Below are 13,204 nucleotides of genomic sequence, written 5' to 3'. Positions count from 1 at the left end.
GCATCCCAGGTGCCAAATCTCGTGGAGCATGAGGATGGGTGAACTATAATTCCCAGGCTGAATTCAATGCCACCATCCAGAAAACTGTGCTGGACGTGCACCACCATGCACCGTGGTAAACCAGTCCTTCCCCCAACTTTAAAACCTAACGACAGCACCCACTATCTAGTGAGTCTTCCAGTGTGCCAGGCGCTTTGCTAAATGCTACTCTTAGGATCCTACTTTTCAGAAGGGGAAACTGAGGCACAGGGAGGCCAAGTAGCTTGCTCAAGGTCCTGCAGGCTAAATAGTGGAAATAGGATTCAGACCAAAGGCGTCTGGCTCTAGAGCCCATGTCTCTCCTGGACCTGCATTTAGGTGCCCACCTGTCACAGGATGACAGTCAGATGTGCCCAAAGCAGACATGTACGTGTCTGGAGCTCCCAGCAGGAGGCTACCGTTTCTGGGTAGGGGTGCAGAGAGGGTTTCTGGGGGCTGGAGGTATTTGTGGTGAGGCCAGGAGGGTGAGCAGGTGTTGAAAGGGGGAGGGGGAGGGAGAGGGCACTCTAGAAGGACAGCACAGCCAGGGCAGAAGACTGGGGTGCGGACGTGTTGGTGCGGGGGGGCTGAGGGCACACAGTGGCAGGTGAGGAGGGCCGTGTTGGTGGAGGGTGCCTCGCATTCGAGGTGGGTCAGACAGAGAGGAAAGCCTGGAATCAGGCAGGGGAGGGCTCTGAAGGGGAAGCCCTCTTGTGGGGGGTAAAGTGAGACACTGCTCAGCTGGGGGAGTGGGTGTGGGCTTGGCGACAGGGAGAGCGTGACCTGACACAGGACAGGGAGCCTGGGGTGAGCTTGGGCAGGGCGTAGGGTGCCGGGCACGGGGGTTACGGACTAGGCTAGGCTGCCCCGGGACGGGAGACGGCTGCTGGGCGTCCCTTTGCACGTCCACCCCCTTCCCTAGCCTGGGCTCCTAGGAGGCCTCGAAACTCTCCAACCATGTCCTGCTACTATCACCGGCCAGGCCCCGGTGGCTGAATTTGCCGCAGGCCCTCCGCCCTCTGTTGGTCCCGCACGGCGCGCCCCCTCCCAGTTCAGCGTGGGGGTGGCTGGGTGAGCAGAGGTTGCATGCTTCTGCTCTTCTAAGAATTCTGGAACCTCAAGCCAAGCGTGCACCCTGAGTCCACCTTGCCCCCTCCCCAGCCTCTTGACAGGCAGACGGCTCCACTTCTTGGGAAATCTGCTCCGAGCCAGAAGGTGCATTCTTCCTTTCAAGGAAAGGACATTTCCTAACCTGGCCAGCCCCTCCCCGCTCATGTCCAGGGAGCCCTGACATCAGGAAGTTTTCACTGTTTCTCACTCAAATTCCTCCTGCTGTAGAGTTGGCTCTTTTCAGGGCTCAGGAAGCTAGTGTTTCTCCTGTGGGGTTAATCTTCCAGAACTCCATGTCAGTCCCCCCGACCCCACCCTGCTCAGCCGGACACTCCCTCCATTCCTCAGAGGCCATGTTATTCCGTACCAGGAATGGCATTCCACTCTAGCCACTTCTGGGATCTGAGGTAGACTTTTTCTTGGCCTGGCCATGACCTGCTTCTTGCCCTTGGCTCTTGCCTGGCCCCTCACCTCACCTCAGCCGGGGACCTGAGCTTATCCTGGCCTCAGCCTGGCCTCGAGACTCCCTCCAGTCTGTAGTTCCAGGTTGGCCCATATTCTTGTGTAAGGACACCCTCCCAACCCCTACCTCACCCCCCACCCAGGGGCTCCTGGAGCAGAGCCTACCTGCCACCTCCCTGCAGCTACAGCTGATGCAGGGTCCCTGTCAACCTTGGCCTCTTCCGCCATGTCAACAATGGATAGGAGTTTGGGTCTGGAAGCAGTCAGGGTTATCTGATCCAGCCCCCTTGTTTCCCACATGAGGAAACTTTAACAAGCATGATCCAGGTTGCCCTTAACCTTGGAGGAGAGCCTATGATTGTGGCTGTCTGCCAGGTACAGTCCCCTCTGAATTGAACTTTCCAGAGTCTTAGAATTGGGAGCAACCTTTGTGCTCATCTACTGTAACCTCCGGGTGGAGGAAATTCCCACCACAACATTCAAGAGGTTGGTCATCTTCTGCTTAAATGCTGCTAATGACGGGAGTCTCATTACCACGCAAGGCAGCTTGCTGAATTAGTGGCCAGATCCAACAGCTGGAAAGCAGACCTTACAATAAGCTGAACTGCCCTGCTCTGAGATGTGGTGTCTTTGCCTTTTGCAGCTATCTGGGAATGAGAGCCCAGGTCTAGCACTCGCAGTGTTCAAAGTTGCTAGTGGCATCCTGGGAAAAGTGAGTCAAGGCAGGGATACTCCTGGTAGGAATAGGAGCCGGGTGGTTTGACCCCACCCTGGTGTTCAGTGTCTGTGGTGCTGGAGGTTACATGGGGACAGCCACCTGCAGTTTCCATAGGGGAGACCCCTTGCTTTGCCTTCTGGTTGAGGAGTCAACAAGGGGCAGTGGGGAAAACATGGGCTTCAGAATCAGATGCGACTGAGTTGGAAGCCTGGTCTTTTACAAGCTATGTGGTCGTGAGCTTATTGCCTAACCTCTCTGAGCCTCTGTCTCTTCTTCTGATGGTTCCATAGGGTGATGTGCAAAAGTGGTGACATTCTGGCTCATGCCAGTGGGGCTCCTAGTGTTGCCGCTAGCGGAGGTGGGGGGGGGGAGGGCTGAGTGCTCCCTGCAAGCCTGGCCTTCATGAAATGCCATCTTGACGTCTCAACCTGCCCCCTCTCTTTCCAGCACTTCAGTGGGGAGTTTCCCCTCAGGGGAAAGCAGCGACCAGGGTCCCCGGACACCTACGCAGCCTTTGCTGGGTTCCGGCTTCCGTTCCGGCAGCCTGGGACAGCCTAGCCCTTCGGCCCAGAGAAGCTCCCAGAGCTCTTCTCCTCTCCCGACCGTGGGCAGCAGCTACAGCAGCCCCGACTACTCACTACAGCAGTTCAGCTCCCCAGAAAGCCAGGCGCGGGCTCAGTTCACCGTGGCCGGTGTCCACACGGTGCCTGGGAGCCCTCAGGCGCGCCACAGGACAGTGGGCACCAACACTCCCCCCAGTCCTGGCTTCGGCCGCCGGGCCATCAACCCCAGCATGGCTGCCCCCAATAGCCCCAGTTTGAGCCACCGCCAGGTGATGGGTCCAGCGGGAACTGGTTACCATGGTAGTGCAGTCTCCAGCCCCCAGAGCAGTACAGCGACCACCCCAGGAAGCCCCAGCCTGGGCCGGCACCCCGGGGCCCACCAGGTTTCAGGCCTCCACGGCAGTGTGGCCACTACTCCGGGAAGCCCCAGTCTGGGCCGGCACCCTGGGGCCCACCAAGGCAACCTGGCCTCCGGCCTCCACGGCAATGCAGTAGCCAGCCCTGGAAGCCCCAGCCCGGGCCGGCACCTGGGAGGGCCTGGATCCGTGATTCCTGGCAGCCCCAGCTTGGACCGGCACGCGGCCTACGGAGGCTATTCCACCCCCGAGGACCGGAGACCCACGCTGTCCCGGCAGAGCAGTGCCTCTGGTTACCAGGCTCCCTCTACACCCTCCTTCCCTGTGTCCCCTGCCTACTACCCGGGCCTCAGCAGCCCCGTCACCTCCCCGTCGCCGGATCCGGCAGCCTTCCGGCAAGGGAGCCCGACGCCAGCCCTGCCCGAGAAGCGGAGGATGTCCGTGGGAGACCGAGCAGGCAGCCTCCCCAACTATGCCACTGTCAACGGGAAGGTGTCCTCCTCGCCCGTGGCCAGCGGCATGTCCAGCCCCAGCGGGGGCAGCACCGTCTCCTTCTCCCACACTTTGCCCGACTTCTCCAAGTACTCCATGCCAGGTGAGCCCCTCCTTCCGCCCCCGCCTCTGCCGTGGCACATGGCCCACTGGGTGGGATGTCTGTGTCCATCTCTGTGCTGACGGCTGTTTGGCACACAACCAGGGGCGGCTCACTGACTTCTTGGCCTCAGTTTCCTTATCTGTATAATGGGAGTTGGAGGTGGCCTCAAAGTAAGTGGGCTAGATGCGGGGGCAGTGATGAGGATGTGGGTGCCCATGAGGAGGAGGAGGAGGGGGAGGGGGAGGAGGAGGAGGATAATGATAGTGTTACTGTTATGATTATCATCACTATCAGCTTAGCTTCTGCCACTCACTGAGCACGTGCTGTGTGCCAGGCTCTGAGCCATTCGCTAGCTCTTTAATCCTCGCGGCCGCCTGGCAAAGTAGGTATTATTACCCCCATTTTATGCATGAACAAAGTGAGGCTTAGAGAGACTCCGTCATTTGTCTAGGGTCACACAGTTAGTAAATGGCTTCCGATATAGGCCCATTGGCCATAAAACTCACGCTCTCAAAGCATTATTGGAGTTGTCTTCTCGTGTTTCCACATTTATGATTTAGCATAACTTTGAGAATCTGCCTTCCTAACCCGGACTGCCATCCCTGTGGCCTGCCCACAGCACTCAGTCCCCACCTTTTGATCCCACTGTGTGCACATCACTGTTAACGTATCTGGCGGCCACGTGCACTGGGGGCTGAGGCCGAGGGCTGAGCATTTTCACTGGAGTCTGGTTTCTGCCGACCCGGCTTTGCTGAAGCTCGTGCACGTCCGCACATGGATCTCTTTGCTCGTCACCGGAACTTGGCATCTTTGGCCCCCGCGTAGAGGGCTCGGTGTCTAAACACAAAGGTCAGGGCCTCCGCCAGACCTCGAATGTGCCTGTTGCAGAACGGCCCCGGAACTCTGGGGCATTCGGGGAAGATTGAGAAGGTTTCAGGCAGCCCCGGGGTGGGCCCCTGGTGCCTAGATTTTCAGTGTGTCGCTCCCAGGTCCTGCCCCGAGCCTGCCAGGCAGGGGCATCGACAGTGACCCCGCATGCCCCTGCTTGCTGCTGCCCACCGGAGACGACCGGTTCCCAGCCCCTCTTCTTGGAGGATGGAAAACTTCTAGTAGTTGGGACATTTCCTGTTTCCCACCGTCTTCCCTGCTTAAAATAGTCACCAGAGTCAACGCAGGAAGGCACATGGGGCTGCAGCCGCCTGTGACAGCTTGTTAGGCCCCAGCAGCCGCGGGGCCTGGGGCTTCAGAGCAGAGAGACAGGCAGCTTGCCGCAGTTGCTTGGCCCGGCTGCTTCGCCCGCCCCTGCTTCGTGCGGAGCTGCCAGGAAAGGGAGCCGGCCTACCCCCTTGCTGTCCTCCAGAGGCCAATCCCAGGGGTCTAGCCCAGGGTTACTGACAAGTCAAAATTGACTGAACGCTGGACCCACAGTCTAACCCGGATCTCATCTCTGCACCCTCAGCTTTATAGCGTCGTTAGCACAGGCGTCCTCTGTTCTGGCTTCTTTCTAAAGGGGAGGAAACCTGGGGAATTGGATATTCCTTTCTTCCTCTTCCCCCAGCGCCCCCCCCCCCCCCCCCGCCCCGCCTTTTTGTTTCTTGGGTGCCAAAAGATGAAGGAAGGGCTTGGAGAGCGAGGGCCGCACATCCTAATACCCAGACAAAGATCAGGCAAAGCAGGCACTAAATGGGCACCTGTGTTTTCTTACCTGGGAAGATCTTACAGGAGCCTTTCTGTGAACCACCTGTGTGATTTGGGCGGGTCCCTCTCCCTCTCTCAACCTCACTTCCCTCGTTTGTAAAGTTGAGCGGTTATCCTGGGTGCTCTCTCTGAGCATCTTCCAGAACCTAATGCTCTATAAAGCATCTCTGGTCTGCAAAGGGTCTGGGTGAGGGTCATTTGCCAGGGAAGTGGGGTATGTGACTCACAGTAGATGGCCTCTAGGCCACCTCCTCCTCTGTTCCAGGGCAGGACTGATTTTTTTTGTATGTGAATATGATGGAGAACACGGGCTCTTCATATAGGGCATGAGGAGGCGCTTGGGGAGAAGTGATGGAAATGTAGCTTTCTTCCCTCAACTGCAAGGTTGCTATGACAAAGTCGGGAAATTCAGCCAGTGGAGAAAGAGGCTAGCAGGTGGGGTGCATTAGCCCGTGGAAGGGAAGCTGCAGGAAGGGTTTGGTCCGGATCTTCTGGAGAGAGGAGAGGGTGGGGTGGAGGGAGGGCTTTCCTCAGCTCAGTGAGAATGCTGTGCCAGGCTTTTCCATTGGAGAGCAGCTCTGCGATGCACAGTGGCTGGCAGGAGACAGGGGAAGGATGGGCAAAGCCACTCGAGGCCCCTTCCAGCAGGGCTCTGATGGTGTTGAGGACACTCCTTTCTGTGTTAGTTTCCTACGGCTGCCATAACAAAGTGCCACAGACTTGGTGGCTTAAGAGAACAATTTAGTCTCTCATGGGCTGGAGGCTAGAAGTCCGAAATCAAGGTGTTGGCAGGCTCCTTCTGGAGGCTCGCGAGAGAATGTGTTCTAGGCTTACCTCTTAGCTTCTCGTGGTTGCTGGCACATCCTTGGTGTCCCCTGGCTTGTGGATGTGTCCCCCCAGCCTCTGCCTTCATCTTCACAACTGTCCCCATGGTCTCTGTGTCTCTCCTCCTCTTCTGAGATGAACACCGGTCATATTGGATTGGGGCCCGCTCTGATCCAGCATGACCTCATCTTAATTTGCATCCACCTGCGGAGACCTATTTCCACATAAGGTCACATTCACAGGTACCTGGGGTTAGGGCTCCAACCTACCTTTTTAGGGGACACATTTCAACCATAACACTGTTTTTCTCTCTCCGTCTCTCTTAGACAACAGCCCCGAGACACGGGCTAAAGTGAAGTTCGTCCAGGACACTTCCAAGTATTGGTACAAGCCTGAGATCTCCAGAGAGCAGGGTGAGTTCTAGGTGGCACCGAGGGTCCTGTGGTCCATCAGAGGTCACAGCTGGCTGCAGCCCACCATGTCTTCCTGGGCAGACTTACTCCTTTTTGCAGTACGGGGTGGACACAGAGGGGGGCTGGGATCAAGTTCAGATAGTAAGAGGCACCTCCTCGCGGTGAACTGTGGGGAGCGGAAGCATGGTTTGTAGACCTACGAAGGGTGCTTAAAAGTAACAAAGTCTCAGGGTGCCTGGGTGGCTCAATCGGTTAAGTGTCCGACTTCGGCTCAGGCCACGATCTCATGGTTTGTGAGTGCAAGCCTTGTGTTGGGCTCTGTGCTAACCTCTCAGAGCCTGCAGCCTGCTTCATCAGATTCTGTGTCTCCCTCTCTCTCTGCCCCTTCCCTGCTCAAGCTCTGTCTCTCTCTGTCTCAAAAATAAAAATAAAATGTTAAAACAAAAAAAAAAGGGTAGCAAAGTCATGATTTTCCAAGCAAGGTAAAAGGCCAGCCAAGGTCATAGAACAAATCTTAGCTATGTGATGTGGAGAGTTTTGCACATTTTACAGGCAAAACAAAGCTGTGGTTGTGGGGATGGAGTGAGGCCCACCGGGCTCCCAGGGAAGATCTGTGTGGATGTTAGGTTTTGGAGACTATGGCCCAGAGCCCAGACCTCTTTCTGTAAATGCAGTTTTGGTGGAACACATTGTATCTCTTTGCTTCTGTATTGTTTGTGGCTGCAATGGTAGAGACGAGTAGTTTGCAATAGAGACGGCATGACCTGTGAAGCCTGAAATAGTTACTACCTGGCTATTTATAGAAGATGTTCGCCAACTTTAGCATAGGAGGACCCTTAGGGGTGTTTAAATTCTAACTAAGGAGCGAGATTCGGTAGACCTGATGAGTCTTAAGCAAGGCCCGTGCCATCCATTTCTTATTTGCTCTGGTCCCCTCATCCCTTCCAATCCCAGCCATCGCTCTCCTTAAGGACCAGGAGCCAGGGGCCTTCATCATCCGCGACAGCCACTCCTTCCGAGGGGCCTATGGGCTGGCCATGAAGGTGTCATCTCCTCCTCCGACCGTCGTGCAGCAGAATAAAAAAGGTAACACCCTCCTCTCGAGCCAGGCTCTGGACCAGCACAGCCTCCTCCAAGCCTGAGGTGCCAGGAGGACTCAGGGCTGGACAGACCTATAGTTCTTGGGGGAGCTGGTGCCTGCTGAGTCAGACTCTTTGGAAGAATGAGTCTTGGGCCTGGTGATGGTTGGGGTCAGAGGACAGGGAAGCAGGATTATTGGAACTCTGGCTGTGTTTCCTTGAGCGGTGGTCTCTCCATATCTTTCCAATCCTTTCTCCCGCCACAGGGCTGCATGTGGGGAAGGGATGAAGTGATGTTAGCAAGTGGTGGGAGGGCCCCATGAGAAGTGCTCAAACCTCATGTCTTTCTCTTTATTCCAGGGGACATGACCCACGAGCTGGTGAGACATTTCCTGATAGAGACTGGCCCCAGAGGAGTCAAGCTCAAGGGATGCCCCAATGAGCCAAACTTCGGTGAGCTGTTCCCCAACGCCGTCTCCACAGTCCACCTGCCTAGAGTGTCTCAGGCTGTCCCAGGTCCCCCTTGTCATAGACGCAGCAGAGGAAATGAACAGTGGCCTCCCGTCCTCTGTTCTGTGGCTGATTCACTCTGCCAAATTCCTTTCTGCATTTGTCTCACCCCACTGAAATGCATTATCATTAGAATTTGAATAACAGCTGTAACAACTGCCTTTATCGAGCACCTACTATGTGAAAGTCACTGTCGGGAACCTTACATTACTTCTGGTCTCATAACAATCCTGCATGGGAGGTGTTATGGTCCCATTTACACATGAGGAAATGGAGGTTTGTAGAAGTTAGACTTACCCAAGAACACATAGCTAATAAGTGACTGAGCTGGGATTTGATCCCACGATTTCTCTGATACTTCTGCTGCATTGTCCTGAGAGGGCCCCAGTAGCCAGAGGGACTTAGGAGAAATGTTGGGAGGAACTTTCTAGAAAGGACACCTTATGGCTGCTTAGAGCGAGCCGCTGGAACCTTCTTCCTTAGATATTGCTAACAGGGAGGGAGTGGATTTTCAGCTTCATTGTGGGATGAGGGAGAGGTGGGTAATAAAGAAGTTGAAGATGATGGATAGTGGGCTGGGTGGTTGGGCTCCTCGGTGCCCGGGCCTGCTCCCAGTGACACTGCTCCTGACATGCTGTCTCCCCCTGCAGGGTCTCTCTCTGCCCTGGTCTACCAGCATTCCATCATCCCACTGGCTCTGCCCTGTAAGCTGGTCATTCCAAACCGAGGTAGGAACGTGAGACTCCTTGCTCTCCAAGTACATCTTTGAGCTGGGCTGTTGTTTGTGTCTGCTCTGCCAGCCGCTCCAGAACACGGGCCAGCATTGAGGACTTGGGTCATTTTGCCAATCTAGGGAAATTCAAAGCTACTCTCCTTTTTTTTTTTTTTTTTTTTAAATCTCCTATTAAAAAAAGAAGGAAAAGTTCTTAAAAAAAAACTTAACTCCAGGAACACACATAATTGACTTTCCAGATTGTTCTGGAAAATTCTCTGATGCCTTTAAGAAATTTTTTTGCGAATCCTCAGAATAAGCCCAGGGGGGAGGCACTAGAAGTAGGAGTCAGTTATGGGGAGGACTGTGTCTGGAGGATGAGATGGGCATCAGTGGGCAGGGCTGAGGGAAGGGGGAGGGGAAGGCAGATTTAGGTCATGGGGGCGCCCACGTGTTGGAGGTTGGTGTGAATAAAGAGCAGGGAGCACACACAGAGGAAGAGTGACTAGGTTCCTCATGGCATGGGAAGAAAACAGGGCCAAGACGTCCCTGGAGTTTTAGTCTGCTTGGCTGACAGGGTGTTCTCTGAGGGGATGTAGAGCTGATGGGAAGAGCAAGGCCTCTTGACTGTGGGAAGTACAAATGGAACCCACGAGCCTCAGGACATATAGGACATTGAGTGAGACACCAGGCCCAGCTTCTCTCAGAGAAGAGCTCCAGCTTTGGAGGATGGCGGATGGACACCCAAGACTCGTCACCGCACAGGCTTCTGTTGCCCAGCCCCATGAATCAGGGCCCACCCAAGAGAAATTATGCTCAGCCCTGACCTTGAGGTCTAGGAACTGGAAACTGGGTACCTGGTCCCCATCCTCTCTGGTTAACAATAGGATATTCAGAAGTGTCTCTGGGACTTTCTTCCAGTTTCTCTTGGAGCTCTTGGGGTTATGCCCATACACAAAACCCCTAATATCATTTCACAATTTCTGTGAATCCAACTCGTTTCATTGAATTGCTACTAATAATTGGCCAACATTATTAATTTAAAAGTTCAAGTACAACTTAAGTAGCATTATTAAGCACAAAGTTGAGACACCAACTAAATTATAGGTCTACGAAATTTATGAAAGTAGTTTAGCAATTACAAAACGGTTTGACGTTTACATTATATAAACCAGTGCTTCTCAAAGTATGGTTCCCAGACCAGTGGCATCGGCACCCTGAGAACTTGTTAAAAATGCAGATATTCTCAAGCCCTCCAGTGGGGCTCAGCAACCTGTGTTTTCATCAGCCTGCACCCCAAAGCCTGAGAAACACCGGTACAGGCAACACTCCGTTCTTAGTAATAGCGAAATCACGACTGCGCTGTATTAGTGCTTTAGCGAATTGGGACATTCATCGATCTACCCAAAGACACATCAATGCAAAATGACAACAGAGATGTCAGTTGCCGCTTGAAGTCCTGCTTTATGCCAAGCACTGGGCTAACAGTGTATATGGAACATCTCAAAAACCCAGCACAATGGGTACTGTCATCACAATCTCCATTTTATAGGTGCTTGGCAGGTGCTGGGGCGAGGGTCTGCACCCCACACTGTTGGATTCCAGAGCTCTCAACCCACGTGCTAACTATCGACAGTCCTCACTGAATGTTCAGACTGGACACAAACGTGCCTATTGCCAGGGCCTGTTACGAAAAGCGGTATCCATTGCACAAAGTATTTGCAGAGCTTGCCTGAGGCCCAGCCGAACTTGTGCTTCTTTCCAGCTCTAGAGTTTTAATTACCAGCTGAATTAAATTTTTGTCTCAGACCCCACAGATGAATCGAAAGATAGCTCAGGCCCTGCCAACTCAACCACTGACCTGCTGAAGCAAGGGGCAGGTAAGTGGCCACCCCAGACAGGATGCCCGCCCAGGCCTTTCCTTCTGCCTGCCCTGTCCCGTCCTGCAGACCCAGTTATCTCTGGGCAGTCCGTGATTCTCTGTGCGGATGCCTTGGCCTGAGGCTGGCGAAACATTCATCTACTCCTCCCCCGAAGAGCTGAGCTGGGAAGTAATCCCCACCCACTCCAGTCCCCGTGACTTCTCTTTGGGTGGGTTTATTCCAGCCTGCAACGTGCTCTTCGTCAACTCTGTGGACATGGAATCACTCACTGGGCCACAGGCCATCTCCAAAGCCACTTCTGAGACTCTGGCTGCTGACCCCACACCAGCTGCCACCATCGTTCACTTCAAAGTTTCTGCCCAGGGAATCACACTGACTGACAACCAGAGAAAGTAAGACTCTTCTACTTGCTTCCGTACTGGGCTCTCCCCACTGTGCCCCATCTATCAATCTACTTACCCACCCACTTACCATTTGTACCTTGTACTCATCTGTCCACCTGTCCACCCGTCCACCTACCAACCTGTGCCTCCGTCTGTCCACCTGTCATCCACCCACCTGTCCAATCTTCCACCCACCCACCAATCCATCCATCCATCCATCCATCCATCCATCCATCCATCCATCCGTCTTCCCTCCTACAAATATGCCTGCATAGGGTATACAGCCAGAAACACAACTCATAAAAGTGCCTGATTTCTAGAGCAGAGCCCTTGCTCTTGTGCTCTTCCTCCAGCTTCTTTCCTTCCTCTGTCACATCCCCTCATTGATCATCCTTCAGTACCAGTTTCTTCCTCCTTTTCCTAGTCACTAGCATTTGGGACATGCTTCAGTGACACATTTATGTCCCTATGCATTGCTAAGATGAGCAGCCCAGGCCACCTTGCTCATAAGGGAGAGGCTGGGTTAACCCATGACAGCTGCAGAGGGTAGCCTGATGCCTGCAAGTGGAAAGTGGCAAAGGGTGGTCATGCGGATACTCATTCTCTGTTTATCTGGTATCTGTGCCACAGGCTCTTCTTCAGACGACACTACCCCCTCAACACTGTCACCTTCTGTGACCTGGATCCACAGGAGAGAAAGTAAGTCTCTTGTAGTCGCCTTCTCTTGCACCCATCTTCACAGCACTGAAGTCTGTGTGGGGGCATGTGTGGGCGTGGGTGTGCGTGTGGGTGTGTATTCACAGTTCAACTTGAAGATCCGCCTGTGTCTGTGAGACTGTCAGTAATTGCGTTGGGTACTTTTTTGAGTTTTTCCCACCACAAATTTGGAGCCCCTCCCAGGGACTCAAATGCTTGCTTCCATGCCCCGTGCCATATCCTTGACCTTGAATCCGCTTCTCCTCTTCACACTCGGGAGAGCTCTTTGGGAGGCAGGCCACAGTGTTCTCTCCACCCTGAATGCCTCCCCCTGCGTGGTCTTTGGAGGCTCCCACCCCCCTGGAACGGAGTTTCCCTTGCTTTCCCCCTGCAGGTCTGGGCATGCGCAGGGCTGCGTTCTGGGGGAAGGAGTTGTGGTGGTTTACACTGTGGTATCTTTGTCTCCACAGGTGGATGAAGACAGAAGGAGGTGCCCCTGCTAAGTAAGTGTGGCTTCTCCCCCGACGCCAGCTGGCTGCTCCCTGGGCCGGGGGGGGGGTGGGGGCTTGGTGGTTAGAATCTGGGACCAGGGGTAGGCAAAGGGCAACAAAGGCCTTTGTGCTCAGGTTACTCAGCTTTGGAGAAAAGCTTGGCCAGGCAGCCCGGTCTTTTGCCTTCTCTTGCCTCAAGGCCAGAGGCCCAGCCTCCAGTCTCCTCACCTTCCCTCTCCCAGGACCAGACCAGCAGAGATCTGAGAAAGTGGACAGAAAGCTGGGAGTCCTACTGGAGGCAGTGGTCATGGGGCAAGGCTTGTTTAAATGATCTTTCTGCCCCAATCCTGGCTTCCTTGATTCCTACCCTTGCTCTTTTGGTGGGTTTCTGTGGATCCTGTGGCTGGGCTCCACCTCTTCATCAGAAGTCGGGCGCCCAGAAAGTCCACATTTCTTCTGGGATGGACCTAGGACCTTTTGGCTGATTCTTCCACCCCTTCAGCATTTCCCACGTGTCTGCAGGGCACTCGGCCCCAGGATAATTCAGACGGACCAGGAGGCTGACTCTGCCCTCAGGAGGCCTGATATTGGCCCAGTGGATAAGACAAGTGCATAAACAGCCCTGACGTGCTGGAGTGGTTTTCAAACCATGTTCCCAGGAACCCTAGGGTCCTCCGGTTGCAACCGAGCCA

General features: G+C 54.5%; 1 protein-coding gene across 6 annotated transcripts in view; it reads left to right on the top strand.

The window, feature by feature from the left end:
• The window catches only part of TNS1 (tensin 1), a 193,953-nt gene that overhangs the window by 173,568 nt on the left and 7,181 nt on the right, over positions 1-13,204 (top strand). For all 6 annotated transcript variants that reach the window (XM_040476201.1, XM_040476200.1, XM_040476199.1 and 3 more), the window contains 9 exons: positions 2,756-3,822; positions 6,672-6,758; positions 7,713-7,844; positions 8,198-8,290; positions 8,998-9,075; positions 10,868-10,939; positions 11,166-11,334; positions 11,956-12,024; positions 12,492-12,524. In XM_040476201.1, coding sequence (XP_040332135.1) covers positions 2,756-3,822; positions 6,672-6,758; positions 7,713-7,844; positions 8,198-8,290; positions 8,998-9,075; positions 10,868-10,939; positions 11,166-11,334; positions 11,956-12,024; positions 12,492-12,524 — 1,800 coding nt within the window. The remainder of the gene's footprint in view (positions 1-2,755; positions 3,823-6,671; positions 6,759-7,712; positions 7,845-8,197; positions 8,291-8,997; positions 9,076-10,867; positions 10,940-11,165; positions 11,335-11,955; positions 12,025-12,491; positions 12,525-13,204) is intronic.

Source organism: Herpailurus yagouaroundi, unplaced genomic scaffold, assembly GCF_014898765.1.
Source record: "Herpailurus yagouaroundi ecotype Mexico unplaced genomic scaffold, PumYag 140, whole genome shotgun sequence".
Taxonomy (NCBI): domain Eukaryota; kingdom Metazoa; phylum Chordata; class Mammalia; order Carnivora; family Felidae; genus Herpailurus; species Herpailurus yagouaroundi.
The sequence above is the reverse complement of the archived record's forward strand: the minus strand, read 5'-3'. Positions and strand labels throughout refer to the sequence as shown.